Source organism: Podospora pseudoanserina, chromosome 1 (genome assembly GCF_035222485.1).
Source record: "Podospora pseudoanserina strain CBS 124.78 chromosome 1, whole genome shotgun sequence".
NCBI classification, from domain to species: Eukaryota; Fungi; Ascomycota; class Sordariomycetes; order Sordariales; family Podosporaceae; genus Podospora; species Podospora pseudoanserina.
The window spans coordinates 658463-685474 of NC_085920.1; the positions used below are offsets into that span (position 1 = coordinate 658463).

The following is a 27012-nucleotide window of genomic DNA, read 5'->3' on the forward strand; positions in this document are numbered from 1 at the left end:
GGGTGTCCATGGTGATCTTCAACGAAGCCTTGAGCCTAGGACCATGTGCTCGCGGCGCATGCGGGGTTCAGAGATACCAACCCCTCCTCTCTTTGTCAGCGGTACCTTTAAAAACGTACATGGAGCTGAGGCTGCTCCTTCGGGGTCTGTCCTTGCACTCGCCTACCCAGTTGCTCAGTGCTGCCTGATTTCCACTGAGCTCAGATCCCACGTGAGGACGTGTTTCGCAACCCTTGCCTCTGCCAAAGACCGCGACAGGTACGCGCTTTGCATCTACCTAGCCCAGCAGACGTCAGGGATGGTTTTCCCCATCCAAGAGGCTTCTTCCACATCACGCACGACTCCATCGCATATTCTCGCAACCCTCCTCCCAAGATATTTTCTTCAAGCCAAGAGGCACCTACCACGCTGCATGCATAAAATCAGCCAACGATCTCTAGCGCGTGGGACCCTTCATCGTATGATTTAGGTTGGCTTGTTTCGACCCTCGATCCCTACGCGAGAAACACCATGTCGAGGATCGAGAAGCTGTCCATCTTGGGCGTGCGCTCATTCAGTCCCCATGAGCAGCAGGCCATCGCTTTTAACACACCGCTCACCCTGATTGTCGGGTACAATGGTTCGGGCAAGACGGTGGGTCTCTGCGTTGCCGTTATTCCGTGCCAACAACATGGCGTCGATGCTGATGATGTGTTTTAGACTGTGATCGAATGCCTCAAATATGCCACCACGGGTGAGCTCCCGCCCAACAGTAAAGGCGGTGCCTTTATCCATGAGCCTGAGCTGGAAGGCGAAAAGGATGTGCGCGCCCAGGTCAAGGTGTCGTTCAGATCAACCATCGGAGAGCAGTATGTCTTGACTCGCAATGTGCAATTGACAGTCAAAAAGACCACAAGATCGATGAAGACGCTGGAAGGCAGTCTTCTTCTGAGGGGCCAGGCTGGAGGAAAATCCTCGGACCGTCATGTCATTTCCACCAGAGTAATGGAGCTGGACAAGTTGGTCCCAGAGAAGCTTGGTGTTTCACCAGCCGTGCTTGAGGCCGTCATTTTCTGCCACCAGGATGAGTCCATGTGGCCTATGAGCGAACCCTCGGCTCTGAAGAAGCGGTTCGATGAAATCTTCGAGGCCATGAAATACACCAAGGTAATCGACAATCTCAAAGTGCTCCGCAAGAGAAAGGGGGAAGAGCTGCGAGAATTGAAAATTCAAGAGACGCAAGACAAGGTCAACAAGGAGAGAGCCGACAAGGTTGGCAGGCTCATAATACAAATGAGCCAGGAGATTGAAGAAGCGCAGACAAAATGCAGCGATATCCTCAAGCAAATGGGAGCCAAGGCCAAGGAAATCAAGGACAAGCACGAACAGGCCAACAGTTTCTTGAAGATTGTGAACGACCTGCAAAACAAGACCGAGAAGCTCGAATACAAGAGTGAAGCTATCAGGGAACTACGGAGCCGTATCGAAGAACTGCCGGATAGTGATGATGTACTGCGGAACACTCTGGCTGAGTATGCGCAGACAATAGAGAGGACTGTGGCCGACAGAGATAGGAAGCAGGCACAGCAACAGGAGCTCCAAGCGGATCTAAAGCAGTCTCGGGACAAGCATACGGCCAAAGTTGCCGAACAGGGCAAGCATCAATCCGATAAGGACAAGTATGAGCGCCAACTGGCCACAAGAGATCGAATGGTTCACGAGGCGGCCGAGCGCCACGAGATTCGCGGCTACGATGGAGACCTGGACGGTGATCTGATCAAGTCTTTTTACGAACGTATCCAGAAGGCCCTCAACGACAAAAAGCGCGAGCTGGAGCAGCTCCAAAAGAGCAATGCTGAAGAACTGGACAAGAAGAGCTCTGTCATTGCTGAGCTTGAAGGCCGGAAACAATCACTGAACCGGGATCGGGCCTCAGCAAAACAACGCATCATGGCCATTGGGAGGGAGTCGGCCACCGTTCAAGGCGAACTTGGTTCTCTCGACGTGGACGAGGGCTCTGAGGCTGCTCTTCGTGCAGAAATGAAAGAAGTCGAGGCAAGGATTGAGGCAGCAAAGGCCGACGAACAATCTGCGGACCTCGACGGCCAGATCAAAAAGGTCCAGGATGAGATCTGGCAACTGGAAACCCAAGCTGCCAAGCTCGGGCGGGAACTGGTTGAATGCACCAGACTGGCGTCTGAGCGTGCACAGCTTGATCTGCGCAAAAAGCAGCTGACTGACCGACGGCGCGATCTTGATATTCTCAAGAATACCTGGTCTGAGCAGCTGTCGGCGCTTCTGGGCGCAAACTGGACACCGGACACTGTCGAAGCTGAATTTCAGAGCGCCTTGAGAAAGCAGGACGGTGTTGTTGCCGAAGCCAGAAAACAGAAAGACGCCACGCAGCAAGAACTCAAGCAGGTCGAGTACAAGCTATCCACCACTCGGGACCGGCACACCAAACTTTTAACAGAGATGAAGAGCTGCCAACGTGACGTTTTGAAAGCACTACGTGCCACCAGGGACGAGAACGACCCTGAGCACCCCCCTCTGGACAACTACGAGGCGCAGACAAAGCATGTAGAGACGGAGCTTGCCCAGATCGAGTCCGATCTCAAGTTGACTGAAGAGATGAAGACCTACTACACCAAGGTCAAGACAATTGCCGAAAAGCACAACAAGTGCAACCTTTGCGACCGAGATTTCCACAACCAGGAAGACGTAAAGAGGAGGGTCTTCAACAAGATTGCCAAGGCACTTGGCGATGAAGTGAAGCAGGAGTTGGAGGTGGACAAGGCAGATTTCGCTGCTCGTTTGAGGCAGTTGAAAGCTGTGCGTGCCCAGTATGATACCTATGGACGTCTCGAAAAGGAGGTGCCTACCCTGTCCGCGGAGCTCAATGTCTGCACAACCCAAAAGGAAGACCTGGTGCGGCGGCTGGAGGACAAGGACCTCGCCTTTGGCAAGGCGGAAGAGCAACGACGGGAGATGGACTCTCTCAGCAAGAATGTTTTGAAGATTTCTCAAAATCACAAAGACATCCAGGAAGCCGAGAGGCAGGTCGAGCGGTCGCAGCAATCTTCAAGCGTGACCACTCGCAGTCCCGACGAAATCAACGAGGAGCAGACCACCTGTGCGGAGCAGACTCGTGTCGCCCAGACCAGACTCAACAAGCTCACTGTCGAGAGACAGCGACTCAAGGATTTGGCTTCGCAGCTCGAGGTGGAGAGGCTTGAGTTGAGACACAAGATAGCCACTGCGGCCCAGCAACTTGAGCGGAAGAAGAGTCTTCAAGACCAAATTCGTCGGTTCAAGGAGGAACAAGCACAGCTCCGCGAGTCGGTTCAGACTGCTGACAATGATCTGGAAGCCCTCGAGCCCGAGATGGCCACCGCACGCTCTGCCCTTGACGAAGTGCGGCAACACGGTCGGGCCAAGGAGCAAAAGGTCACAGAGAAGCGCGATGCTATCGGGGGCACTGTCAGTGAGCTCAGGATGATTAACGGTGAAATCCAAGAGTATCTCGAGCGTGGCGGCCCCTCGAATCTAGCTTCCAACCAGCGCGCTATTACCACGCTGGAGGCAACTATTGCCAGCATTGAGGCTGAGATGAAGGATTTGACCGTGCAGATCAACAAGCTGAATAAGGAGATTGACAACAGCGACGCCAAAAAGAGAAATATCTCCGACAATCTCACCTACCGCAAGAACCTCCGCGAGCGTGTCGCTCTTCAACAGGAGATTGAGGAGCTCAAATCCCGCAAAGCCGAGGAAGACTACCAGCGTCTCAGCCTCGAGGCGCGCATCCTCGAAGATCAACGAGGCCTGTTGACGGCGGAGCGGGAACGGTTGATGGGCAACGTGGCGTCGAAGGACGACCAGCTGAGCCGGCTGCAAGAAGAATACGATCTCGACCTCAAGGGCGCCAAGGCCAAGTACAAGGAATCGCACATCAAGGTTGAGACGACCAAGGCGGCTATTGACGACCTTGGCCGGGGCACCATGGCTCTCGACCATGCCATTATGCAATTCCACTCTCTCAAAATGGAGGAGATCAACCGCATCATCGGCGAGCTCTGGAGGGAGACGTACCAAGGCACAGACATTGACACGATCCAGATCCGGTCCGACGTAGAGTCGGGTGCCGGTTCGGGAGGCGGCGGCAAGCGCAACTACAACTATCGGGTTTCGATGGTCAAGGGCGACACGGAGATGGACATGCGCGGGCGGTGCTCGGCAGGCCAAAAGGTGCTGGCTAGCATCATCATCCGGCTGGCGCTGGCCGAGTCGTTTGGCGTCAACTGCGGCCTGATCGCGCTGGACGAGCCGACGACCAACCTCGACAGCGACAACATCCGCAGCCTGGCGAGCAGCCTGCACAGGATCATCAAGGCGAGGCAGTCGCAGGGGAACCTGCAGCTGATTGTGATCACCCACGATGAGGAGTTTTTGAAGCACATGCGGTGCCAGGACTTTTGCGACACGTTTTACCGGGTGGAGCGCAACGCGAGGCAGAACAGTGTTATTCGGGTGGAAAACATCACGAGGATCTCCGAGTAAGAGAGGTTAGACAGCATGTATATGTTGATGAGGTATTAATTAGCAAATGGAGGGTCTGGGAGTTGATCACGGTAATGTGTGTCTTTAGCTGAACAGGGACAGGTGATTGCGGAAAAAAGGAGGGGATAATATGGGAGATCAACGCTCGCCCGAGGTACATTATGAGGCAGCCCGCATTATATGACTGGATGGGGTGATGCTCGAAATTGTTAGAGGGTACGAAGCACGACTTGTATTGGGGGGTTAGAATGCCGAATTTACGGCAGGCAAGAGGATGCGGTGACGCCTTGGGGTTTTTGAAGGACTCAACAGCAATCCAGTTAATGTTGCCCTGCAGGTCACTCGGGTAAACGCAGGCCAGCAGTGAAGTGTATATCTGAGCCTCTACTGCTAATATTACTCTTATGCAACCTGGTTTCTATAATCTTGGTCAGCATTGGCTCTTGAACATGCATCAGACAGACCTACCATGGCGTAACCGCCTCAGGATGCCGACTGTGTTTTTGCCCTCCGTCTCTTGGTCTATATCTCTCGACCCAAGACAGGCAGTAAACACATCGGCTTTCTATAGAGCAGAGCTTACAGCTTGTCTCCATCTTCCCTTCTTGTCCTGTAAAACTGCTTGGGAAGTCCCTTCTACAAGTCCTCCTCATCATCATCCCTCCTCCTGTTGTTATTATCCCTCACCCCCGGACTCCTCGACCTCGACCTCCCACTCCTCTGCCCCCTATTATCCCTCCCCCTACCACCACCTCCTCCAGCAGATCTCCCACCTCCTCTAATCTCCCCATTATGGCCCTGCTGGTTGTTCCCCTTCCCAGGAGGCGGCCTCACAAACGCAAAGTCAACTTGCACGTTCTGGTCCAAGAGGGGCGTGTTGTGCGCACCGTCGATGGCGGCTCTTGCTTCCTCAATGGTGGAGTACTCGATCAAGGCGTAGCCCTGTTTCTGTCAGCCAACCTTTTTGAGCAAAGGGGGGGGGGAAGATACCTTGACATAACCCGTCCGTCTGTCCAGGTTGAGATGCAGGTTCCTAATCTCGCCGTACTCCCCAAACATGTCGTGGATGGCCTCCTCGTCGGCCTCCTCGTGCACGTTGGTCACCATGATGATCCAGCCTTCGATCGAGCGGACGGCCGTGGCGCGGGTGTGCGTTTGCATGGCTGAGGTGTTGGCGTAGGTTGAGGAGGTGGTGGTTGTTGTTGTTGTTGTTGTTGTGGCGGGCTGTTCTTGCTGGGGCTCGTCCAGCTCCATTGTGTCGTTGTTGTCGGCAGTGGACATTTTAATTGCTTTATTTCGTGTCTTGGGAAATAATAAGATTGTTTGGTTGCTGCATACGAAGCCGAGATGTTTGTTTGTTCTTCTCGGGCGGTGGTGGGATATCGTCGGGTCGTAAAAACAAAACAAAGTCGCCGGTTGGGATAATTGGGAGTAATCGCGGGGAGTTGGCAGTCGGTCGCGAGAAATGGGTGTGGGGCTGGTTGGGTAGTGGACAGTCGTCAGAGCAGGGTCGTCAAGGTTCCTGCGGTCCTAACCCCAACCCGAACCCTGCTTCTGTTGACACACCTTAACAGCCCCGTACGCATTTCGTAAACAGCAGGCACTCATGGAAATGGTTCAGTTTATGTTAATATAGTTCAATGACTACTCCGTTCCACAGCCCTCTACACAATTACATTACACCCCCTTCCCAACTCATCAATACCACAACGTCGCAACTCCCCAAAAAAAAAAACTTAAAAAACTTGAATCCCCCTTTCCCAACTGACAACATCACACCCCCAGCCCCAAATCAAATCCCCCGGAAACAAATGCACATTAAACATCGGCGCCCCCCCTCCATTGCCCTCGACATGCTCCAGATACGTCTCCAACTCCGAGTCATCCGTCACCGGCAACGGCAGCTCCCCCCCACTCCCGTCCTTGACAATCCCCTCAATCTTGTAGCACATCGCTCCCGGAGTCTTGGCCACGGCCGCCGCCTTCAGGTCGCTGTACTTGCGTGATGACAGTAGACGAATCCACTGCGGCCTCATCCCCGGGAACAATCCCCTGATTGCGCTGTGCAGTCGGAAGTAAACCGGGAAGGTGCCCTTGGTCAGGGGTGGCGCTGGTGGTGGTGCTGTCATTTGTGGCTGGGGTTGCTGGATGGGTGTTGCTATCCGGGGCTGTTGTTGAACTGGTGTGGCCGTTTGAGCTCGTGGCTGTTGAGCAGCCATCTGAGCTTGTTGCTGCTGATGAGGTTGGTGATACATCTGCCGGAGACTCGCCACAAGTGAACCTTGCTGAGGTTGTCCGGGTGTGGCTGGTTGGAACGGGGGTTGCTGGTACTGCTGGATTTGGGGCTGCCCGAATTGCTGCTGAAGCTGTGACTGTGGGTTCTGTCTCGCCTGGTTCTGTGCCTGTTGTTGACTAGGGGCCGCCGCCACCGCATGGGCAGCAGCTTGTTCCTGCTGTCGACGCGACGCTTGTTCTCTCAACCACTGGTCTTGCGCTTGCTTGAGCGTCAAGGGGCCAACAAAGCCGGGCTCGACCTGTTCGGGTTGCTGCTGCTGCGGCGGCGCAGGCGCCCGCACCTCTTGCACTTCATCATCTGTATATGGTTCCGGTGTGTCGTCGGGAACATAGTCATCACCATAACCCAGCTGAGAATCCATCAATGCCTGGTCGTTATCCTTTGGTGAAGGCTCTGCATTCGCGCGCGGAGCAAAATGTACTTGTGTATGCGTCTGTACCTCAGATTGCTTCGAAGGGCGGCCTCGGCGATTCTTCGCAGGAAGCCTGAGACCGGGTACCATATTCGGGTCTTCTGGTGTTTGTGCCGACGCGGGTGCTGGTGCGGGCACAGCATTCTTTCGTGACCCCCGTGGCCGGGGAGCAGGAGCTGCAGCCAGAGCTCCTGGTACAGAAGGAGCAACAACAGATGCAGCAGCCGGTGTTGATGCAGGAGTCTCAGAAACAACAGCTCCCCCAATAGGCCAATCCTGACCCTGATTCATACCTGGCTGCAAAGGCGCATCCGCATTCGAAGAAGCTGCCTCATTCTCAGGATCCTCAACGCTAGGAACAACCTTCTTAGGTCTACCCCTTTTCTTCGGGACCTTGGGGGCCTTGGGAGGCTTGGGAGGCTTCGGTGGCTTCGGCTTCTTTGTCGGTTCAGGGGTGGGACTCCTCGGCCGCAGAGGATCGATACCCCGTTTGTGAACATCAGCGTGATATCTCCGTTCCGCATCACGACCAAGCGCAATGACCGCCTTGACCTTGCGGGCATGTTCAGGGTCCTCCTGATTAGTCCATGCCTCCTTCAACACCTCATTCGCGTCGATCCACCTCTGCCTGAGCTCCCGAAACCTTTCGATGCCTTCCTCAAGAACAGGACCGAACCGCTCCACCGCCAAAATGTTGTACAGCTGGGCACGAATCTCTCTCCCCGCATCGGGGTCTAGCCCGAGAAGCCTCTTAGCCTCGGCAACAGAAACCTTGGTCTGTGTGATCCGGACGCGCTTGGTGATGTCGTTGCAGATAATTTCAACAGCCAACTTCTTCTGCTCAATGTTCTCCTGGTCCCACATGGCCGCGCGCAGATGCAAACTCTCCCTAATCAGCCGGTCTTTGAACTGCTTCCAGCGCTCGGGACCCATGAGCGTTTTCTTGATAACTCCATGGCTCATGCAAATATTGTAAAACTTCTCTCTTATACCCAGGTATGCCGCCTTGTCGAGCTGGAGGATCTCTTTGGCTTCTGTAAGCGTTGTCTCGGACGGATAGCGAGGGGGGCCTGCAGGATCAGGGGGGAGAAAGCCATATTGTTTTGTGTGGCGCCTGCGTTTCTTCGTCCGCCACAGCTCTTCCGCTTCTGCTTCGATTTGTCGTTTTCTTTGTTCCCTCCTGGCAGCAAGCTCTGCTTCGTCAGGCGGTTGAGAACCAGTTTGCCGAGGCTCTTGTTGTTGACTCTGGTCTTGCTGTTGTTCTGATTGCTCAGGCTGGGACGGAAACGAGGACCCTTGCTGCTGGTTCTCCCAGCCAGCAGCAGTCGATAATATAGGAGTAGTTAGTACAGGAGGAGCATATGCCAACGGGTAGTTGTCATCCCACTGACGCATTCCACCGGGGTAGGGCTGGTTCGAGACTGTATTCCAGTGGTCATGGTAGGCCTCAGCCATAGTGTTGGTCTGAGAAGATTCGCCATAGCCACTCGCCGGAGCGCTATTCAGGCTGTTGGTGTGCTCTTGAATTCGCTGCAGTTGCTGTTCAACCTGACCAGGCCCGTCCTCCTCACCCTCCTCATCCTCATCTTCATCACTGTCACCAGATTCGCCATCACCACTGCTATTGCTCTTGCCACCATCATCATCCTCTTCCCTCTCCACACTAGCACTCTGACTCTGACCCTCCTTCTGACCTGCCTTCTGCTTCATCATCTCCCTCTGCTTCCTCGCCAATGTCCGCTTCGGGTTTCCATACCCACCAGCCATCTTCAAAACCATGCCAAACCTTCTCCTAATCCTCGTGATGACAGCCTTGTCAGTCTCAAACCCCTCCTCCCTGGTGATGCGAAGAATGTCGTCGCCGCCATAGTTCTGTGCCCACAGCTCTCTGACCCGGGCTTGCAGCTTCTCGTCTTTTAGAATCGGATTGAACTTTTTTTCAAAACCCCACTCGTGGAATTTCTTAAAGTAAGCAGCGGGACTGGTAGAGGGTTAGAAAACATGATGGCCAGTTTCGTGAGTAGGGAGTGAGTGAGTGAGTGAGATGAAGGTGTGGTGTCAAGTTATTATTTGTGATTAACGAGAGGGTTGACACTCCGTAGAACGGCCAAGCTGCAGTACGGAGAAGCAAACCGGGACAAAAAGGAGAAAAGAAACAGGACAAGATGGTGGGCAGATGCGCATCCAGTCTCGAGTTGTCGCCCAATCAATCCACATCATTGTGGATTCACCATACAGCAAAAAGCCACGGGGGTACAAGGGCTATAAGAAGGAAAAGGTCTAGTAAACATACACAGGTGCAAACTGATGATGCAGTTTCATGTAGTCCCTCACCTGGGGCAACTTCATCTTCTGATCCACCCACAGCCGCTTCAGCGTGTCCTTGTGTTGTTCGAAGTCCCATTTTGACGGCCTCCCCATCTCTCTGATTCATCTCCTGGTTTGTATTTCCAAGACCTTGAGCGTCGAACGAAAGAACGAGCTCTTTTGCCCGTCTGGTTGTCCGAAGCTGCGAGTTTGTGTAGAAAATGAGCTGTCGCGCTCCGGGGGGGTGGAGTGGGGCGACACCCCGACGGGTTGGAGAGTTTAAATCTCCCCAACGTCCGTAGTACCTGCTTACCGTGCGCACGCCCTTTTTGCACCGTCCGTTGCACACTGTTCCCCCTAATCCCCCTGAGATATGTGTTCAGGAGCACAGAATTGTGGCTGCCATTGATTGTCCAACATACCAACTACATTGTTCATCTATGGCCGTCTGCTGATTAAAACACGGGTCCGGAGGAACAACGATCAAATCTGGCATTCATCCGCACTATCCTACATAAAAGACAGCAATACGCCCCGCTGTTTTTGGTCCCAATCCGCCTCCCAAAGAAAAAAAAAAAACAATATCCATGCTTCTGTCTATTAAAAGACTATTTGATTAGACTGTGATGAAAAGATGCCCATATTGGTACTCGCTGATTCATACTTTCGACGACCATCATCAAGACGAGCCCCGGCCCCTGATAGCTTCAAGTTCTAGGCACTGCTGATATCACCTCCACTATCCTGGGTATTCTTCTCCTCGTCCCCTTTTTCCGTCTTGGGGGAACTCGAACTCTCCGCACTATCGCCCACTTGCCTCCCAGCCGTATTCTTCTTTTCATCCCCAACATCTTCAGTCTCAGAAGCCGGAGGGGCAGAGTCTGGTAGAACCAAGTCTCCCTCCGCATCCTTCTTGACTTCCTCTTCGTCTTTCTTGTCCCCCTCCTCCTTGTCCTCTTTGACTTTCTTAACAGCTCCACCGCCTTCCAACTCATCGGTTGCTTCTCGCTTTGGGCTCTGGGGAACAACAGCTTCCTCCTTGTTACTATCACTAGCCTTCGATCCCGGCAGGCCTGTTTGGTCGGGTGGCCGTCCCACGGCAGCCTCGACGTTGATGCCTCTGGATTCTCCGATAGCGAGGGCCGCTGTCCCCACAGTAAATTTCCCAGTGCCAGCTGGTAAGGGGCCAGTATCCTCCGCCCCTATCTCCTCCGGACCCCTGGCGTGGGGAATCTCTTCTTCATCCTCAGGGTCTGAGCTCATGGCTGAATCCTCGTCAGGCGAGCCGTTGGCTTGGGCTTGCGCCTGAGCCTGTGCTTGAGCCTGCGCTTGCTGTTGTGCTTGCTGCTGTCTTGCTAATTGGCTGATGGGGACCACGCCGGCGCGCTGCTCCTGCCTCAAGAGCTCGCCCTGTGTGACGCCCCTCTGGGCGAGAACTGCACCCACACCACCGGCGCCTGTAGAGGGAATACCATTGACTGAAATGGACACCGTCTCGATTCTTCCCATTCCATTGGGCCCTTCGATCGTCTCGGTACTCTCTGTGCGCACCCTGCCGTCGAGTTGGTGTGCTTGTCGCTGTTGTAACTGGCGCTGTTGAAGCTGCAGGTGTTGAGAGGGATCAGCCCCTGGTCCTCCTGTGATACCACTAGCGGACAGAGGAGACGAGCCACCAGTTTCGCTCCCGGTGTCGCTGCCAGGCCCACCGTTCACTCTGCTGGTTAACCACGGAATAGGTGTTAACAGTGCGCCTCCCAACGCTTCGTCCGTGCCAACCGTACTTGCTACGCCCGAGGTTGCTCCAGCGCTCCCGTTAACGGACATACCCATGCCGCTCATGTCTGGTATCGCCGCAGGTAAGGGGTAAATATTTGCGCCGCTGGTGACATGAACCACACGATCAAGCGCGTGGAGCCATGCTATTACACTCTTGTAGTGCTGTCGTGGGCGAAGCACAAGCTCAGATAGGCGCTGAATCGTATGAGGTGGGTTTTCGGTGAAGTTCTCTTTCAACACCGAAGTGATCTCATCGAGCATATCTTGGACTGGTTTGGGAAGTGTGTCGGGCGTTGCTGGCGGCTCAGCTCGGGCTTCGGGCGCCGGCGGGGACGCTGTGGACGGAGGCGCCGGGGCAGATGGCCTCGCGGCTGTGGGGGAGGAGTTCTCCTTGTTGGTTTCTTGCGAAGAAGGCACCGAGTCGACAGCTAGTTCGGTCGGCTCGGACGAGGGTATCGGGGGAATCAGACGAGGGGACGGTGGTCGCACAGGCGCTCTGGAAGGAGGCAGTCTGGGGATAGGAAATTCGGTGATGGCAATCTAAACGGAGGTCAGTCGGCCTACCCACATGGTCTAGAGAACAATCCATGGCCGTATGAGCCCACCTTCTCGATGCGCGCAACCAGTTCTGGCAGCAGAGCAGGCCAGGCAGAGCTGCGATTTGCAGGTATTAGCGACCGACGAGATGCAGCGACCGATTTGTACGAATACTCACTAGTCCATGGACCCATCCAGCGCGACCTTTGTGAGGAGGTCATCGCCAGTATCAATATCCATCTCAGTCATCCTGATAGCCGCGATAATCCGTTGCGAGACGAAGGCTAAATGCGGCGGTTTGGCGCGTGATCAAGACTTTGGGTTCTCCAAAAGCGCGACTGGGAAAATGGATGGCGCTAAATGCGAATCCTACCTCTCCAGTTCTGTCGGGATCTCCACTGCGCCGTCTTATTCTGGTGGGTTGCGCTGAGAAAGCAACAAGGAAGAGCAGGTGGCTGCAGAAGAGCACCCCAGGCAATAAAGCTTAATTGCAAGGCAGGAAGTGCTTTCAAGATGAGATTCCTTGTCGATATTTACAATGGCATGCTCAAGGTCTTTCCTGGCCAGCACCGCCTATGTCGCTGGCAGTTGCGCTGCCGGAGGGCAACATGGAGTGCCTGGCGCCGGCAGCCACTGAAGCGTCGTCATAGCTTTCTCTTGGCGTTTACCGCTCAGGGCAAGGGACCCTCTCTGCCAACACCAGCGATACTCCCAGCAGTCTCCAAACTGCCAACAGCGCCCGCAGAGGTACCCAACACCTTAACAGCACCGCATGCTCACGAAGCTCCCACCACAGGCTCGCGAACGCCTACCACAGCCCTGCCGCAAGCAACAGCAACCCCCGCCATCATACGTCAATCCGCCCAGTGGCTGCGAAACCTAACGTCTTGTAACAACCACCACGAACAAGCTCTCGGCTCAACAACACTTCCATTCGAGGTTTTTGCACTCTCCATCTGTTTTTTAAGCCCAGTTCAGTCATCGGCCACAGGTTTTACCAGTCCACACACCTGACATCTGCACGAATTAGAGCCGGCGCAACTCTCACTGCGCCCCCTCCATCCACCATCATGGCGGTCATTGACCAAGACAACTTTTCCAACATCTCGTGGCACAGTGAACAAAACGACCACGCCGGTCCGAGTTCTTCTACACGGGACAATATGACCAGTGCTGAGTTCTCCAAGACCATTCCAGATACCGGGAGGTCAAGCAGTGATGGGAGGGGGGGTCGCGATCACAGTCACCATGGCGATGAAGTCCTAGAGTGCACCGTCTCTGACCCTCACAAGGAGAACGACGGCACCAAGGATGCTTACGTGTCCTATCTTATCACTACCAATGTATGTTTAGGGACAACCATCAATCCAGGGCCTCCGACTGACCCAGGTGCTACTCTATAGACCACATTCTCAACCTTCCAACGACCCGTGACCACCGTTCGCCGTCGTTTCACCGATTTTGTGTTTCTCTACAGAGTTCTATGTCAAGAATACCAGGCATCCGCCATCCCGCCACTGCCCGACAAGCAGCGCATGGAATATGTGCGGGGAGACAGGTTCGGCCCCGACTTTACTGCTCGACGAGCATACTCGTTCCAGCGCTTCCTTTCCCGATTAGCACTGCATCCCGACCTCCGCCGAGCCCCTATTTTCCACACTTTCCTCGAAAGCCATGACTGGAACGCAACCATGCATGCCCGTCAAGCACGGGGATCCCTAGCCCCTCCTCTTGAAGCTGGGAGTCCAGGACCCCAGGCGGGAGGCGACGGCTTCCTCAATACCTTTACAGATTCGTTCATGAACGCCTTCACCAAGACCCAAAAGCCTGATCGTCGTTTCGTTGATACCAAAGAAAAGGCCGACAAGCTCGACGAAGATTTGACCCACGTGGAAAAGGTTGTCGCGCGCGTTGTCCGGAGGGAAGCCGACCTAGAGACGGATCACAAGGATTTGGCTGAGCAATTCCAAAAGCTCATCACTCTCGAGCCAGGGGTTGAATCAGCTGTTCTCGCCTTTGCGGCCTCGGTGGAGGATACCGCCACGGGGCTTAAAAAGCTCAAAGACAGTACCGATCAAGACTATCTCGGCTCCTTGCGTGACATGGTGGCCTATTCGGGCGCCTTGAAGGGTCTGATCAAGGCTCGGGAGCAAAAACAGCTCGACTACGAACAGCTAATCGAATACTTGAACAAGGCCACCTCGGAGCGCGATTCCCTGACGTCGGGGCACTCCTATGTCGGTCCTCTCGGCGGCGCGGGCGGCTTCATCCGGAGCAAAATCGAGGACGTCAGGGGCGTGGATCACGAACAAGCTCGAAGAGACCGGCTCCGTAAGTTGGAGCTCCGGATCGACGAACTGACCAGGGCGGTGGAAAACGCCAGGACCGAGTCGGAGAACTTTGGGGAGCAGGTCGGGAGGGAGGTGGAGAGCTTTGAGTATATCAAGAAGATTGAGCTCAAGAAGCAGTTTGGGGGGTTTGTGGACAGTCATATTGACTTTTACCAGAGTACCATCGAGACGTGGGAGAAGTATGTGCAGGAGATGGAGGCTGAGGGTGCGGTGCAACCTGCGGCTTAGAAGGCCGACTGAGTTGGTTTGCGGCCTGTGTCTTGGGGGTTTATCCAATACAGCAATATTTATAAGGCAATTGAGGTGGTGTTTTTGTAAACAGGCTGTCTTGGGTGGTGAATAGGTGACGAGAATGCCCTAATGATTTCTACCAGAACATCATCATCCACTTCGTGGCATACCCAAACAATCAACCTCAGGTCCCAATCAACAAGAAAGCATCCTTCTATTCTGTACCGTTTTCCTCAAAGAGACACAATTCGCCGCCAACTACAGACAAGAAAAACACTGAGCCTACAAACAGCCAGGACATACACAAAAACAAAACCAAGTGATGATTTTGCTCTAACAATGCTAATTCCATGAACAGGTTTTTCAAAAAAGCCAAACAAACTCCCCCTTCCACCCCATTGCACTTCTTCTTCCCCTTGCTTCCCCCGAAGCTACTGTCTACCTCCTCAAAGGCCTCTCCTCCTCACTCTCCTCCCCCTCCGACCCACTCTCCTCACTCCCAATAACATGCTGCTCACCCTCCTCCTCCTCCTCATCACTATGTCTCCTCATCCCACCCTTCTCATCAAACCTCTCCCCCGACTCCGACCTCGAGCTCCTCTGCCCAGACGAACTCCCACCCGAAGAAGGCTGGTCTCTATACCCAACACCCCTTTCATCACCCCCCGCACCACCACCAAACTCATCCTCATCGTCACTCCCCCCAGCAAAAGCATCATACAGCTCCCCACCTCTCGTCCTCCCTTTTCTGCCCCCTGCCCCCGCAGCAACGACCCCCTTTTCGCTGTTGTTGCCAGCCAGACCTTCCGCTTCTTCCTCATCGAGAAGCTCGAATTCGTACTCGTTTCTCGGGTTGTTTCTCAACCTCTTGCGGCGGGCGAGATAGAAATAAATTCCGAGCCCGGAGCAGAAAAGTACAATCAGGACGAGGGATCCATAAATCCAGACTTGAGTAGCCTTGGACATGCCAAACGAGGGAAGGAATGAGGGCAACCAGTTGCTGGCCTGGGTGTTTTCTGGCTCGGCCTCTTGCGAATCCGTGCCGGTAGACTCTGACGGCTGGGGCGGTTTGATCGGGCGGCTGGGAACTTCGGTAGGTTGAACGGAGGGGTTGCCGTCCGGGTTTCCGGTGCCGACGGGAGGGGCGACAGTGGTGGTGACGGCGCCGACGGTGGTGGTGGCGAGGTTGGCGTGGTCGTTGTCGTCTTCCTCTGTGGGCATGGGGAGAACCTTGGCCTTGGAAGCATCGCGCGACTCGCCCCAGAGCTTGAGGTGCCAGTCCGTGAAGCTGCCTGTGAAGTCGTTTACGTTGGTGTCCTTGACTATAATGGTCCAGGTGCCGACACCAGATTCACCCCTGTTTTGGTTGGTTAGTGCCAAAAGTGATTAGGAAACAAAAAGGGGGAGACGTACCAGTGAGCAACACTCATAAAAGTCCAGTCGTCGTAGCCCTCGGTGGAATCATCAAACTTGCGTGTGGTGGAGAGATGGCTGACAACCTTGTTGGGGCTGATCAGGTCGACGCTCACATCGCCGCGGCGGGCGTGCTTGAGGTTCATGGTGACAGTGACATGCTCGAGACGCTCAAGGTTGGCCTCCTTGAGCATGTCCTCGGTAACCTCAAAGGGAACAGCAATGCCCTTGTCACCCTGGGGAATGGGCTGGTTGACGTGAATCCAAGGAGAATAGAACCAAGCCTGGGGCTTCACGTTCTTCCACTTCTTGGCAGCATGGACAATGGCGTAGCTGTCAAGCTTGCCATAGCCGTAAGTGTGACTGAAGCGCTTGCCAATGGTGGTGGGCTGCCAGTCTCCGTCGTTTTCATTGAGAGGAATGGCCGTGTCCATGGCAAGGTATTGCATATCACGCCAGGTAAGATCCGGGCGCACCGAAAGCACAAGAGCAAAGATACCAGCCGCGAGCGGTGCAGCCGCCGACGTCCCTCCATGTGTGTTGGAGCATGCATTCTGGCCAACATCGGTGGTGTGGATCGCATCACCGCTGCCACTGGAGTAAGTGACGACGAGACCAGCCGAGCACTTCTCAGAGTAGTAGGGGTGCAGCCCCTTTCGGTCGATGGCGCCAACCGTGATGCTGTAAATGCTGTTTGTGTATCCGTCAAAGTTGCAGTTGTCCTCCGCCATGGCACCGTTACCGCTCGCGAACACATAGATTGACCCTAGACCTTGTCTCCCGTTCTGAACAGCGTTGAGCATGGCACGCTTGATCAGAATACCAGGGGCATCCATGCTCTTGCCGTCATCTGGGGGACCCCATGAGCAAGAGTAGATTTGGTTGTGGTCAAAGTCGTAATTCATAGCAACAGCCTCATCGGCGTCCGAGATCAGCTTGGAAAGAATGCGCTGGCCGGATATCCTGGCATCATAGGCAACGCCGACACCGCACACGGTATTCCTACCGGCTGCGACCTCGCCGGCGCAACGAGTTCCATGCCTGTCGTCTAATAGACGAGGTTTCGGCTCCTCCGTCTTATCATTAAAGTCGTAAGATCCGGCAGCATAGTAATTGTCCTTCAGATCATCGCTGTACATGTCCAACCCATCATCGACAATGGCCACTGTGGCATTCTTTCCAGTAATGCCCTCCAGCCAGAGACCTGTTACGTTCACATCGTGTCCGACCTCGACCGTATTGAATAGATGCCATTGCTCGTTGAAGATAGGGTCCTGGATCTGGAGTGCCTGTGCAACCTCTGCCTGCGCCTTGAGCGCCGAGTCTACCCCGACCTGCGGTTTCGGCTTGGGGATGGCTTCTGGTCGTCGTGCAGGAATGATGCGCTTCTCCCATGGTTTTCGCAACTTTTGTTTCTCGGAAAAGAGGACACCGTCCAAGACATCATAACCACCGATCGACCGCTTCCTCCGTCTTCTTTCCGTCAGCTCCCTTTTGACAATATCGTGCTCTGCCTTTCTTGCGACAAAGATGTGGTGGTCCTTGAGGTTTCCAAGAGGACCTTCGTGCGACAGCCCCAAGCTCCTTGCTACCTGGATAGGGGATGTCTGGGCGTCGAGGTGAAGGACGTAATAGTCGTTTGCGTCGTAATTCCTGGGGATGACTTGAGATGCGGATGCATAGGCAGCAAGGACCAGCAGAGCCGTGGCCGATGGAATCTTCATCGTCTCGTTCTAGAAGGTCGAGGGCTCAGGGGCACCTCGTTGAATCCCCGGAAGGGTGCAGATGTCGAGATTAACGGAAAACGCCGACTGACATGTGGACACGCAACTCGATGTCGAATGGTCGCGCAAGAACTGGACTCCTGGAGCAATGGTTCGTTGTTGTTGAGTGTTGCGCGCTTGGAACGAGATTTCGAAACGAAGGGAATGCGAAGCCGTTCGAGTCGCTGGCCAGTTGTGGTGGTGGTGGCAATGGATGTTGTGTGTGGTACCAGCAACTGCGTTTCAGGAGTGGAAACACAACCTTCGGTGGCGGACAGGCCGTTTCCTCTCCACCCCGGGTTTTGCTTCTTGATCTGGGGTTGGCTTTTGGAGGTTCGTTCGGGCGTCTCCTCTGTCGTAGTGGAGAGGTGGCCTTGAGGATTGTTTCGTCTCACCCGATCAACCAGTCGTCCAGGCGAACACAGGCAGTCTTCGTAATGCCAACGTCGCAGTTTGTGGTACGTGCCACTTCCCCTTCACCTCTGGCTTGGCAACTGGCTGTTGTAAGGGACTGTGGGTCAGCTGGTGTAAGACGGACCAATAAGACGGCAGCACGTCCAGCCGTCAAGGTGTCAACCTTTAAAATTGTTGAAATCTTGAAGGTGAAGAAAGCTGCTCAACTTGACTGAATGCAATTCTCACGAGGCATGGTGTTGGGAGAAATCTCTACAAACTATCAGCTCTCTAACTGACTGTCTTCTTTGTCTTTTGCCCCTGTGGACAAAATTCTTCAACAGGCTTCAGCAGCGCAATCGGCAGTTCAATTCGGTCTTTCCCTTTGTCCCTCAGCCTTCCTCTTTGAACCTCGAGTGTTTTGGAGGCGGGCTGAGGACTTGTATACCTAGCACTGGCAACCTCTTAAGACCATGAAAGGTACTCATAAGAAACAAAATAAACAGGCGTAAACCAGCAACAAAGTACACATAGTTTATCATGAGCTCACTGTGTGGGCACACAGGTGGGGATAACCGTTCAGCCTCCCGTTTCCGTGAGGTAGATATCGAAGACAAACACGTTCGAGTGGGACGAACGCATGTGAATGGGCACACGCAGACTGATGCGGGTACCTACTCGGTATATATATGTAAGTGTGGTGAGGTGATGGGGTGGTGACGCTCTAGAGCCGCGCTGTCGTGAATAGGAGAGGTTGGTGTTGTCTCTCCACAGCCCCAGTTGCCTTTGGCACTTTGGATCGAGCTCACCGAGAAGCCTGGCCATATCATTGGCCGGCAACACAGGTTGTATAAACCGAGTGATGATAAGATCAAATAACCCTATCCATCAGTGGATGCTCTGTCAGATGCCGAAGCAGCATCACCAAGCAGAGCAGACAATGGCTGCCCGCCCTGAGACATGGTGTCATCCGAACCGGTCATCGAAGCCGTCAAAGCTTCCATCTGAAGGTTTGTTCCTGTGCTTGACATGTTGCCAACACTCGATCGCCAGTGGAGACGGGATCACGGATCAAACACCAACCACCACATTTTGAACGACACCATGTTCTCGATAATATCAAACTGCCAAGCCAGCGACGTCCAAGGTTGCGGTCTCTCCCGCCTTTCGATTTTTGAGAACCCCTGTCGGCGGGTCTTTTGGAGCTGTGATGTGGCCCAGTGGATGGCAGCGAACGGCTTCTCACTGGCCCAGCAGCCTGACAGCATCCCGATACCCCTGCAAACGACGCTCTGGCGGCAGGAACAACCCTGGACAGCCTCTCCGAGTCCCCAGCCCAACTTGCCAAGCTTGAGGTCTTCCCACCCAAGCATCCCAAGCTTTCCCCAGGCCCATCCCAGGACAGCTCTCGGTACATACAATAACTCGCAAATGCCCCCCAAGTGAGGTGGTCGCGAAACCCCAGAGCCCGAGGACGCATGTGTCTGCACAACATTGGCTATTCTGGGACCTTGCAGCTCTCGTGAACGAAACGAGGCGTCTTGGAGCGGTCAGCCTACCCACCCCACCAGGGCATCGATCGCAACGCCGACGGCCAACAATCGCCAAACTCGAATCGAAGCCTCACATTGGGACTGGAACCCAACGGCCACATGTCGTCGACCACTAACCCTTATTGGGGCGAGCTCCCAGCTCCCCAGGTGAAAGCCCGTCGCTTGTCTGATGACCAGCCCCAGACTCATGATAACCGCCAGTCATTGGATGTTGGCGCCCAGGCACAGGTCAGACCGAACCGCGCATCCGTTCAGACTACAAAATCAGATGCGCCGACCGAATCCACCCTGAGCCCCTTCGCATCGCCAACCGCCTCGAGCTTTCAGGGTCAGGGACTTGCTCCTCGTCCGCCATCCCTACCGTACGCCGCCAACCAATATCCACCCGAGCTCGTAGAGAACCGACGAAAGAGAAGGAGTCGCACCCTGGAACAGGACGAAGAATACTACGCCGCAGCATTAGCAGCAGCATCATCAGCAGCAGCATCGGCCCCTCCTCCCGCTGCTCCTGACGTCCCCCGTACTGCCGCAAACTACCGTTATCCGCCTTCGAGCAGTGGAAATAGGAATATGGATGTTGACGATTACTACAAGGCCGCCGGTCCGGAGCATCACCCGGTGTTGGACAGAGCGCAGAAGACGCTGGACGAATCCGCGCTACCTCGATCACACCGATCCAATGGCCAACCTCGCAGGACATCTGCTGCCGAGCAGAACCTCCAGAGAAGTACCAGGAGAACCTCGACGCAGGACCGATCCAGAATGTTGGCAGACGACCGTTCACCCCTTCAAAGGCTGGAACTGACCCTCGACAGTATTTCCAAAGAAGACAAACGCGCCCGCCTCGAGGCTGCTGAGAGAGCTGCCCGCAACAGAACCGGTGGAACGACCTACGATGCCGACAACATCACCCAATCGGCACGCCGACCCCGGCGGACCTCTTCGACGGCTGGAGATACACCAGGAACCCCAGGAACCCCAGGAACCCCCTCAAGGCCGACAACCCAGCGCGCAACCCCCGGACAGAACGGACCCCTCTCTCAGAACCCCCCAGAAGATGGACAACCTTTCAGCGCCCCAACCGACAGATCCCCGAGAGGACAGGCTTCCGACTCGCAAACAGCCTCACCAGGTCAGTCGTCAGGAATCCCACAACGGAATCTCAGCTTCCGTGAACGTGCCGCAAAGAGTGATATAAAGTTGCCAAATGATGTTGGAGATGTTGCACCAAAAGAGACCTCGCCAGTGGCCTCTCCGCCCAAGAGCGGCAGCAACAAGCTTAAAAAGAACCGGGCGAACCCAAATGACACTTGGCCCAGGAGAGTATCTGTGTCCGAGTCTGAGGCAGAGGAGGCCCGCAAGCCTCTGGAAGGCAGCCATTCGAATACACAAACAATTCACGTCGTTCCCACAACGTCAGCCACCCCTAGATTTCCTGGAGAACCTGTGCGCCTCAATGGCACGGGGACGGGACCAGTCCGATCGTCCTCACACGGGCGAAGAGACTCTATGGCCGCTGACCGCGAGTTTTACGAAGATGAAATGTACCCCCAGCGTCCCGCAAAACTCCAAAAGACGCCCAGCCAGAGGAAAGCCGATCAGATCCTCGGCCGAGTACCACCCAACACGGTTGCAGCGAATGGCGCACGGCAAGTGGGCGCTATCTCTCGGGATCAAGTATCTCCTACGGCTCCTGTGGCCACGGCACCGGCTGTAGACAATGCCTCCCAATCTGCCCACCGTTCAACACGAAGAGACAACCGAAGAGACAGCGAAAGTGATGACGAGGGGGTGCACCATGTGTCCAATCTTGTCTACCACGGCCGCGACAGATATGTTCCTGGCGATGGTCTCTACCAACCTACACCGTACTTGGATGAATGGCAAAAGGGCACAGTTGGTGCTCTCACGGGCGCTCTGCTGGACCTCGAGGACGTACCACCTTCGACCGCAGAGAAGGGTGGCGCAGGTAACGGGACCTGGTGGGAGTCGCCAAAGTCAAGAACTCGGGCAAGCAGCCTGTCCAGCCGGCCAAAGAAGGCTGAGGCGTTCGAGGGTGAATATGATGATACAAACGGTACGCAGACCCCTACCTCGTCAGCTTTTTACCCCAATATCAGCGCAGTCCAAAGTGGTGATCTCAGTCGGCTGTCTGAAGGTGAAGTCGGGCGGGGTTTGACCAGCAAGAACCAGGACCTCAAAAAGAAGGGAAATCGAGGAAGACGCTGGGAAGGGCTACGACCCTTCAGCCCGAGCCCTGCGGATCTTGCTGCTGCTTTGACTCTGAATGATTCACGAGACAGCCTCGACTGTTTTTCGATTTGTAGTGATGCATTCTCAGGGAAAGCAGCAGTGTCCTATTCCAGTACATCGATCCCCTGCTTTTCTCCGTTCGTTATCGTCAGCGTGTTGAGATCCTGGTACTGACGTGTATCCCTTATACAGCGCCCACGCGATTCAAGCCTCCTCTTTATCTGAAGTGCGGTCCTCTGCTGAGATATTGCGGAATCCGACATGAGCGTGTGCCCAGCCGCTCCACCCGCGGTACCAGCGTTGATCGTGAAATCTGGAGGGGCTCCATCATGATTGTGACCACCGACAAAGACTCATCGTATGACATCGCCCCAACGCTGAGACTGTTTGTTCAGCCTATCGAGCTTCTGCCATTGCCACCAAAGCAGGTTCCGGGCGATGAGCCTTTGGCAGCTGAGTATGTCGACCCCATTGCGGGACATCCCAAGCTGGGCCGAAAGGGCGAGACTCTCTATGTCAGGCCGGTCGACCATCTCGAGCCAGGACGTGATGTATCAAGAGATGAGACCGATGATGGGCTTTTCGAAAAGACGAGAAGTCCACCTGAGGGACCTCTCCCGGGTGGTTCGGCCGATCCCCCTGGCTCATTTGCTGCCCGGCGGAAGCGGGCGGAGATGGACGGTGAGAAGGCTGGCAAGTACAAGGACGTCCGGGGCTTTAGGTTGCATGCCGAACACGGCTACACCTTCTGGAGATTCAATGTTGAGATTGAGCTGCGAGACAAGCAGCAGCGCATCGCGTACCGAATCAACAGAGGCCCATCAACCGGTTTCTGGGTCCCAGCCCAGGGCCAGACCATGAACATCATGTTCCACAGCTGCAACGGCTTCAGCATGAGCGTCAACCCCAACGAGTTCACGGGACCTGATCCGATGTGGCGCGATGTGCTTAATGCCCACCAAAGCCAGCCTTTCCATGTCATGATTGGCGGTGGTGATCAGATCTACAACGACAGGTGCATGCAAGACACCACCCTCTTCCGCAACTGGTTGATGATTAAGAATCCCATCCACAAGCACAATGCTCCTTTCTCGTCCGAATTGCAGCTGGAGCTGGAGCGCTTCTACATGGAGCGCTATGCGATGTGGTTCTCCCAGGGATTGTTCAGCATGGCGAACTCGCAAATTCCCATGGTCAACATGTATGACGATCACGACATCATTGACGGCTTTGGCTCGTACCCCCATCACTTCATGAACTCGCCCGTATTTTCCGGGCTTGGCAATGTTGCTTTCAAGTATTACATGCTGTTTCAGCACCAGAGCATTCCCGCCGAAACCGAAAGGCACGAACCTAGCTGGACTCTGGGTGTGAAGCCTGGGCCCTATATCAACGAGCTCAGCCGCAGCTTGTTTATGTTCTTGGGCTCCAAGGTTGCCCTGCTAGCTGTCGATGCCCGGACCGAACGAACACGACAGGATGTCATCAACGAAGACACTTGGAAGAAGATTATGGACCGCTGCTACCAGGAGATTGACAAGGGCAAGGTTGAGCATCTTCTTGTCCTCCTTGGTGTGCCAATTGCCTATCCTCGACTGGTCTGGCTCGAGAACATGTAAGTTTCGCGCTATTAGAGAATCCCGCGCCTTTCAGAGTACTGATATACCACAGCTTGACTTCCCGCGTCATGGATCCCATCAAGGCACTCAGCAAGATGGGCATGTTCAAGGGCCTGCTCAACCGCTTTGACGGGGGAGTCGAGGTTCTCGACGATTTGGACGACCATTGGACAGCCAAGAGCCACAAGGCTGAACGCAAATTCGTAATTGAGGACTTGCAAGACCTGGCAGCCGACAAGTCTATTCGCGTCACGATCCTCAGCGGCGATGTTCACCTCGCCGCCATCGGGCAGTTCTACTCAAACCCCAAGCTCGGCCTGGCTAAGCACAAGGACTTCAGGTATATGCCCAATGTGATCTCGTCAGCCATTGTCAACACTCCGCCACCCGACCTGCTGGCCGATGTTCTCAACAAGCGGAACAAGGTACATCACTTTGACAAGGAGACAGACGAGGACATGATACCCATCTTCGGACACGGTGTAGACAGCAAGCCCCGCAATAACAAGCACTTGCTCCCGCATCGCAACTGGTGTGCCATTCGGCCGTATGTGCCTGGTCATACACCGGAGCCCACGCCAACTCAGTCCGCTTACGATCTGACACCTGACGGTTCGCCATCTCCTGCCGCCTCAAGACCTGGTCTTTTACGGAGACTATCCGGCAAGGCTCGGGCTTCTTCTTTCCGTGGTCCCGACAGCGTCGTCAAAGATCGCTCTCGCCCGCCCATCTCCAACAGCATCTTACGAGGGCTGTCAAGCCGCGGGGGTGTTGCCAGCGCAGATGAGATAGGCAGACCAGGAACAGCCCGATCAAACAAGCTGACCCGCACAATGTCTGGCTCTTCTGTGTCGGGCCGTCTGGGCGGTCTCTTCCGCCGTCTCAGCAGCAGCTCGAAGAAGCCACGCGATGATGGTGGCATCAATGGAAACTGGGGTGCTGATACTGACGAGGATGCCATTTACGATGACGAAACCTTGCGTCAGCGGGTTGGTGCCCATCCTAGCGGTGGTGTCGGGTTACGAGGCGGTCTGGGTGATTATCCCTCTGGCTACTCAACCCAGTCCCACAACAGCGAGTATGCCCGTGGTGACGAGAGCTACTTTACCGTCAAACCTCCGCAGCCCGTGCAATCACATCAGCAACCGCCGCCGTACCAGCAGCACAACCCCAATCATGGCCGAAGCAAGTCGGCTACTGTCGTTGGCAGCGCTGCTCAGTACCCCAGCTCTGCTACGTCTGGGTATGCCTCCGCCTCGCAGCAGCACCACAACGAGTTTGTGCCCAAGCCTTTTAGCCGCATCCCGACGGGCTTGTCGGCCAAGCAACTGAAGCATGCGAAGGAGCTGGAGGTGGATTTGGAGGGCGGGCTGGAAGTGACGCTTAATGTGGAGATTGCGCCAAAGGACCCGAGCGGGAGCACGGTGCCGTATCGGCTTGTGGTGCCGAGGTTGTGGTATGAGTATGAAGGGGAGGAGCCGGAGGATGAGGAGGAGGAGAGGGAGGTGGAACGGGGGGTTAGGAGAGGAGGGCAGTCTGATCATGGTCAACAGCAACAAGGAGAGGCGCTGGCTGAGGGTGGTCAGGGGCCGGTGTTTGAGAAGAAGCCTGGGGGGTTGAAGAGGTTGTTTAGTGGGCGGAGGAGGAAGTCTGTGTCTGAGGAGGGGATGGGGACGCCGGTTTAGGGGAGGATGAGATATGATGCGATGAGTGATGGGTTATGTATAAAGGATATGAAGGATGGGATTTGATGAAAGGGGGGTTTAATGGGTTGAATAAAATCGGGTTTCGTTGCTTGTTATACATGAAGATATGGACGGAGTTTAAAGCGTGTTTTAGTTTATTGATCTGAGTGCAATATACACCGAGATTGGTTCTGAACTTGGCACTGGTACATGTAGCAATGGAGAGGCTTTTCCTTTGCTGAGATTTGTTGTGTTCGACCATGCTAGCCCATGTTAGAACTTTTGAGGAAGAGCACAGACGTGTCATCTCGTCGTATTTACACTGGTCGTGCTTGGGAGTTTCCAGTCAGGCTGGACCGGAAGAATGCTGTCCCTGTATAACACCACCTCGGCAGATACGGAGCATGAGAGCCTTTAAAGGCCTCAAAGCCTGATCCAAGGTACGTTGAAGGCTCAGCTTCGTTTCAGGTGTGACTCTGGGTGAAGTCCACAGCCTTGTGTCCGTTCCTTGTCTTGCCTGTGCCTGTCTCGGTTTTCCAAACAGTTGATCACCGAAAAGACCAAGGCCGGGAGGGGACGAGGCTCGTAAAGCGGAGACCTATCATAGTCATCTTCATGCCGTGAGAGGTGGGCTTTGGCTGTTCAGAACACAAAGGTAAAGGCTGTGAGGTAGTCCGGGCACCTACCACGATTCGATCATATCATGATCACACCCATGCCCCTCTCGCCTCACAGACTCCCTACTAGTGGACCTACACATTCCACAGAGACCTCTATAATTCCATCTAGACCTAATTTCAACATGGCAAGACTGAAAACCACCCCCAACTACCGCAACCCCATGGTCACACTCTCAGGTATATCACATCCCCCTTCGCCCCCGGAAAATACAACCATCACTCAGCCCTGTGCATCCAATACCCCGCATCACAATCTATCCCACCACCGCAATCCCAACGTCAAGGACCCACGACATGTAGTAGGGCTGGCTAACCTTTACAACGTTACCTACCTATCCTAACCCGCCCAACGCCAAATTTGAAACCAAAACATCTTTCTCACCTCCCTACCTTACTTATCTTCAGCCCTATATGCTGACAACCCATCGCACAACAGTGCCGTGAGTTCACATCTTCATAACCCCGCCGTGACCTCACCTCTGCAGATCCAACGGTGGTGGGGGTGGTGACGGGGTGCAAGGTAGGTAGCTCAAGTGTCAGAAATAAACTCCCATAAATCTTTCACCGGCTTTTATTTCCCCGAAATCTTTGACCCATTGTTAGCTCCCGCCCGTTACGCCCGATGTGTATGCGTGTGTGTGTGTCTTCTTTTTCTCACCTTATCTCTGATTGACAAAACTCAGCCCTGAACGGCACATCATGCACCACCGCACCCACTTGTATGCATAAGGTAGGTAGACAGTAAAAGCAGAGAGAGAGAGAGAGAGAGAGACTTGACACAGCCCCCAATAAAAGATGACGCAACGCAACGCAACGCCATTTGTTGGTACCGTGAAGAGAAATAGACATGGAAAATAGACAAGTGCAACCACAAGTGGATTGCCCTTTTTGATACCCTATCCGATCTAACTGCCATCTCACCGATCCAGACAGTTGACAGCCTTTGTCAAAAGCAGGTTTAGAGTAAAAGTACAAACGTGAGGTGCTACACACACACACACCAACGGGATGATGATGGGATACGGAAAGACGGAAGAGATGGGATGACAGCTGCCACAGTCCCAGTGATTACGTGCGCTCGGGAATCTCGCATCTAGTATTCCCGACAAAGAGGTAGGTAGGGCGGCAAAGGTTCTGTCAGATTTCCGCGCACTCGATATGCCCACTGGCTGCGGTCATGCTTATTCGCATCTCTTTTTGGGTG

The 27012-nt window shown here is 54.6% G+C and overlaps 7 protein-coding genes across 7 annotated transcripts; 3 read left to right on the forward strand and 4 right to left on the reverse strand.

Moving 5' to 3' along the window:
- Positions 1 to 5825, forward strand: RAD50 (DNA repair protein rad50). The gene is made up of 2 exons (XM_062941417.1): positions 1 to 633; positions 700 to 5825. The coding sequence occupies exons 1-2, from the start codon at positions 511 to 513 to the stop codon at positions 4537 to 4539; spliced, it is 3963 nt and encodes a 1320-aa protein (XP_062804262.1). The 5' UTR covers positions 1 to 510; the 3' UTR covers positions 4540 to 5825.
- On the reverse strand, positions 5176 to 6152 carry QC764_101890 (uncharacterized protein; the record flags this gene model as incomplete). The annotated part of the gene is made up of 2 exons (XM_062941418.1): positions 5530 to 6152; positions 5176 to 5481 (listed from the first exon to the last, which is right to left on the reverse strand). Exons 1-2 carry the CDS (start codon positions 5818 to 5820, stop codon positions 5176 to 5178), a joined length of 597 nt encoding a protein of 198 aa, XP_062804263.1. The 5' UTR covers positions 5821 to 6152.
- A 123-nt stretch (positions 6153 to 6275) lies between these two features.
- QC764_101900 (uncharacterized protein) lies at positions 6276 to 9780 on the reverse strand (the record flags this gene model as incomplete). The annotated part of the gene is made up of 2 exons (XM_062941419.1): positions 9541 to 9780; positions 6276 to 9228 (listed from the first exon to the last, which is right to left on the reverse strand). Exons 1-2 carry the CDS (start codon positions 9666 to 9668, stop codon positions 6276 to 6278), a joined length of 3081 nt encoding a protein of 1026 aa, XP_062804264.1. The 5' UTR covers positions 9669 to 9780.
- A 281-nt stretch (positions 9781 to 10061) lies between these two features.
- On the reverse strand, positions 10062 to 12471 carry QC764_101910 (uncharacterized protein). The gene is made up of 3 exons (XM_062941420.1): positions 12046 to 12471; positions 11936 to 11984; positions 10062 to 11870 (listed from the first exon to the last, which is right to left on the reverse strand). The coding sequence occupies exons 1-3, from the start codon at positions 12114 to 12116 to the stop codon at positions 10269 to 10271; spliced, it is 1722 nt and encodes a 573-aa protein (XP_062804265.1). The 5' UTR covers positions 12117 to 12471; the 3' UTR covers positions 10062 to 10268.
- An 88-nt stretch (positions 12472 to 12559) lies between these two features.
- SNX4 (intercellular trafficking and secretion) lies at positions 12560 to 14594 on the forward strand. The gene is made up of 2 exons (XM_062941421.1): positions 12560 to 13210; positions 13271 to 14594. Exons 1-2 carry the CDS (start codon positions 12938 to 12940, stop codon positions 14444 to 14446), a joined length of 1449 nt encoding a protein of 482 aa, XP_062804266.1. The 5' UTR covers positions 12560 to 12937; the 3' UTR covers positions 14447 to 14594.
- On the reverse strand, positions 14505 to 19209 carry KEX2 (pheromone processing endoprotease). The gene is made up of 2 exons (XM_062941422.1): positions 15863 to 19209; positions 14505 to 15806 (listed from the first exon to the last, which is right to left on the reverse strand). Exons 1-2 carry the CDS (start codon positions 17584 to 17586, stop codon positions 14888 to 14890), a joined length of 2643 nt encoding a protein of 880 aa, XP_062804267.1. The 5' UTR covers positions 17587 to 19209; the 3' UTR covers positions 14505 to 14887.
- Positions 18963 to 25419, forward strand: QC764_101940 (uncharacterized protein). The gene is made up of 4 exons (XM_062941423.1): positions 18963 to 20335; positions 20387 to 21936; positions 22017 to 23439; positions 23496 to 25419. The coding sequence occupies exons 1-4, from the start codon at positions 19671 to 19673 to the stop codon at positions 25126 to 25128; spliced, it is 5271 nt and encodes a 1756-aa protein (XP_062804268.1). The 5' UTR covers positions 18963 to 19670; the 3' UTR covers positions 25129 to 25419.
- The last annotated feature ends 1593 nt before the right edge of the window (positions 25420 to 27012 follow it).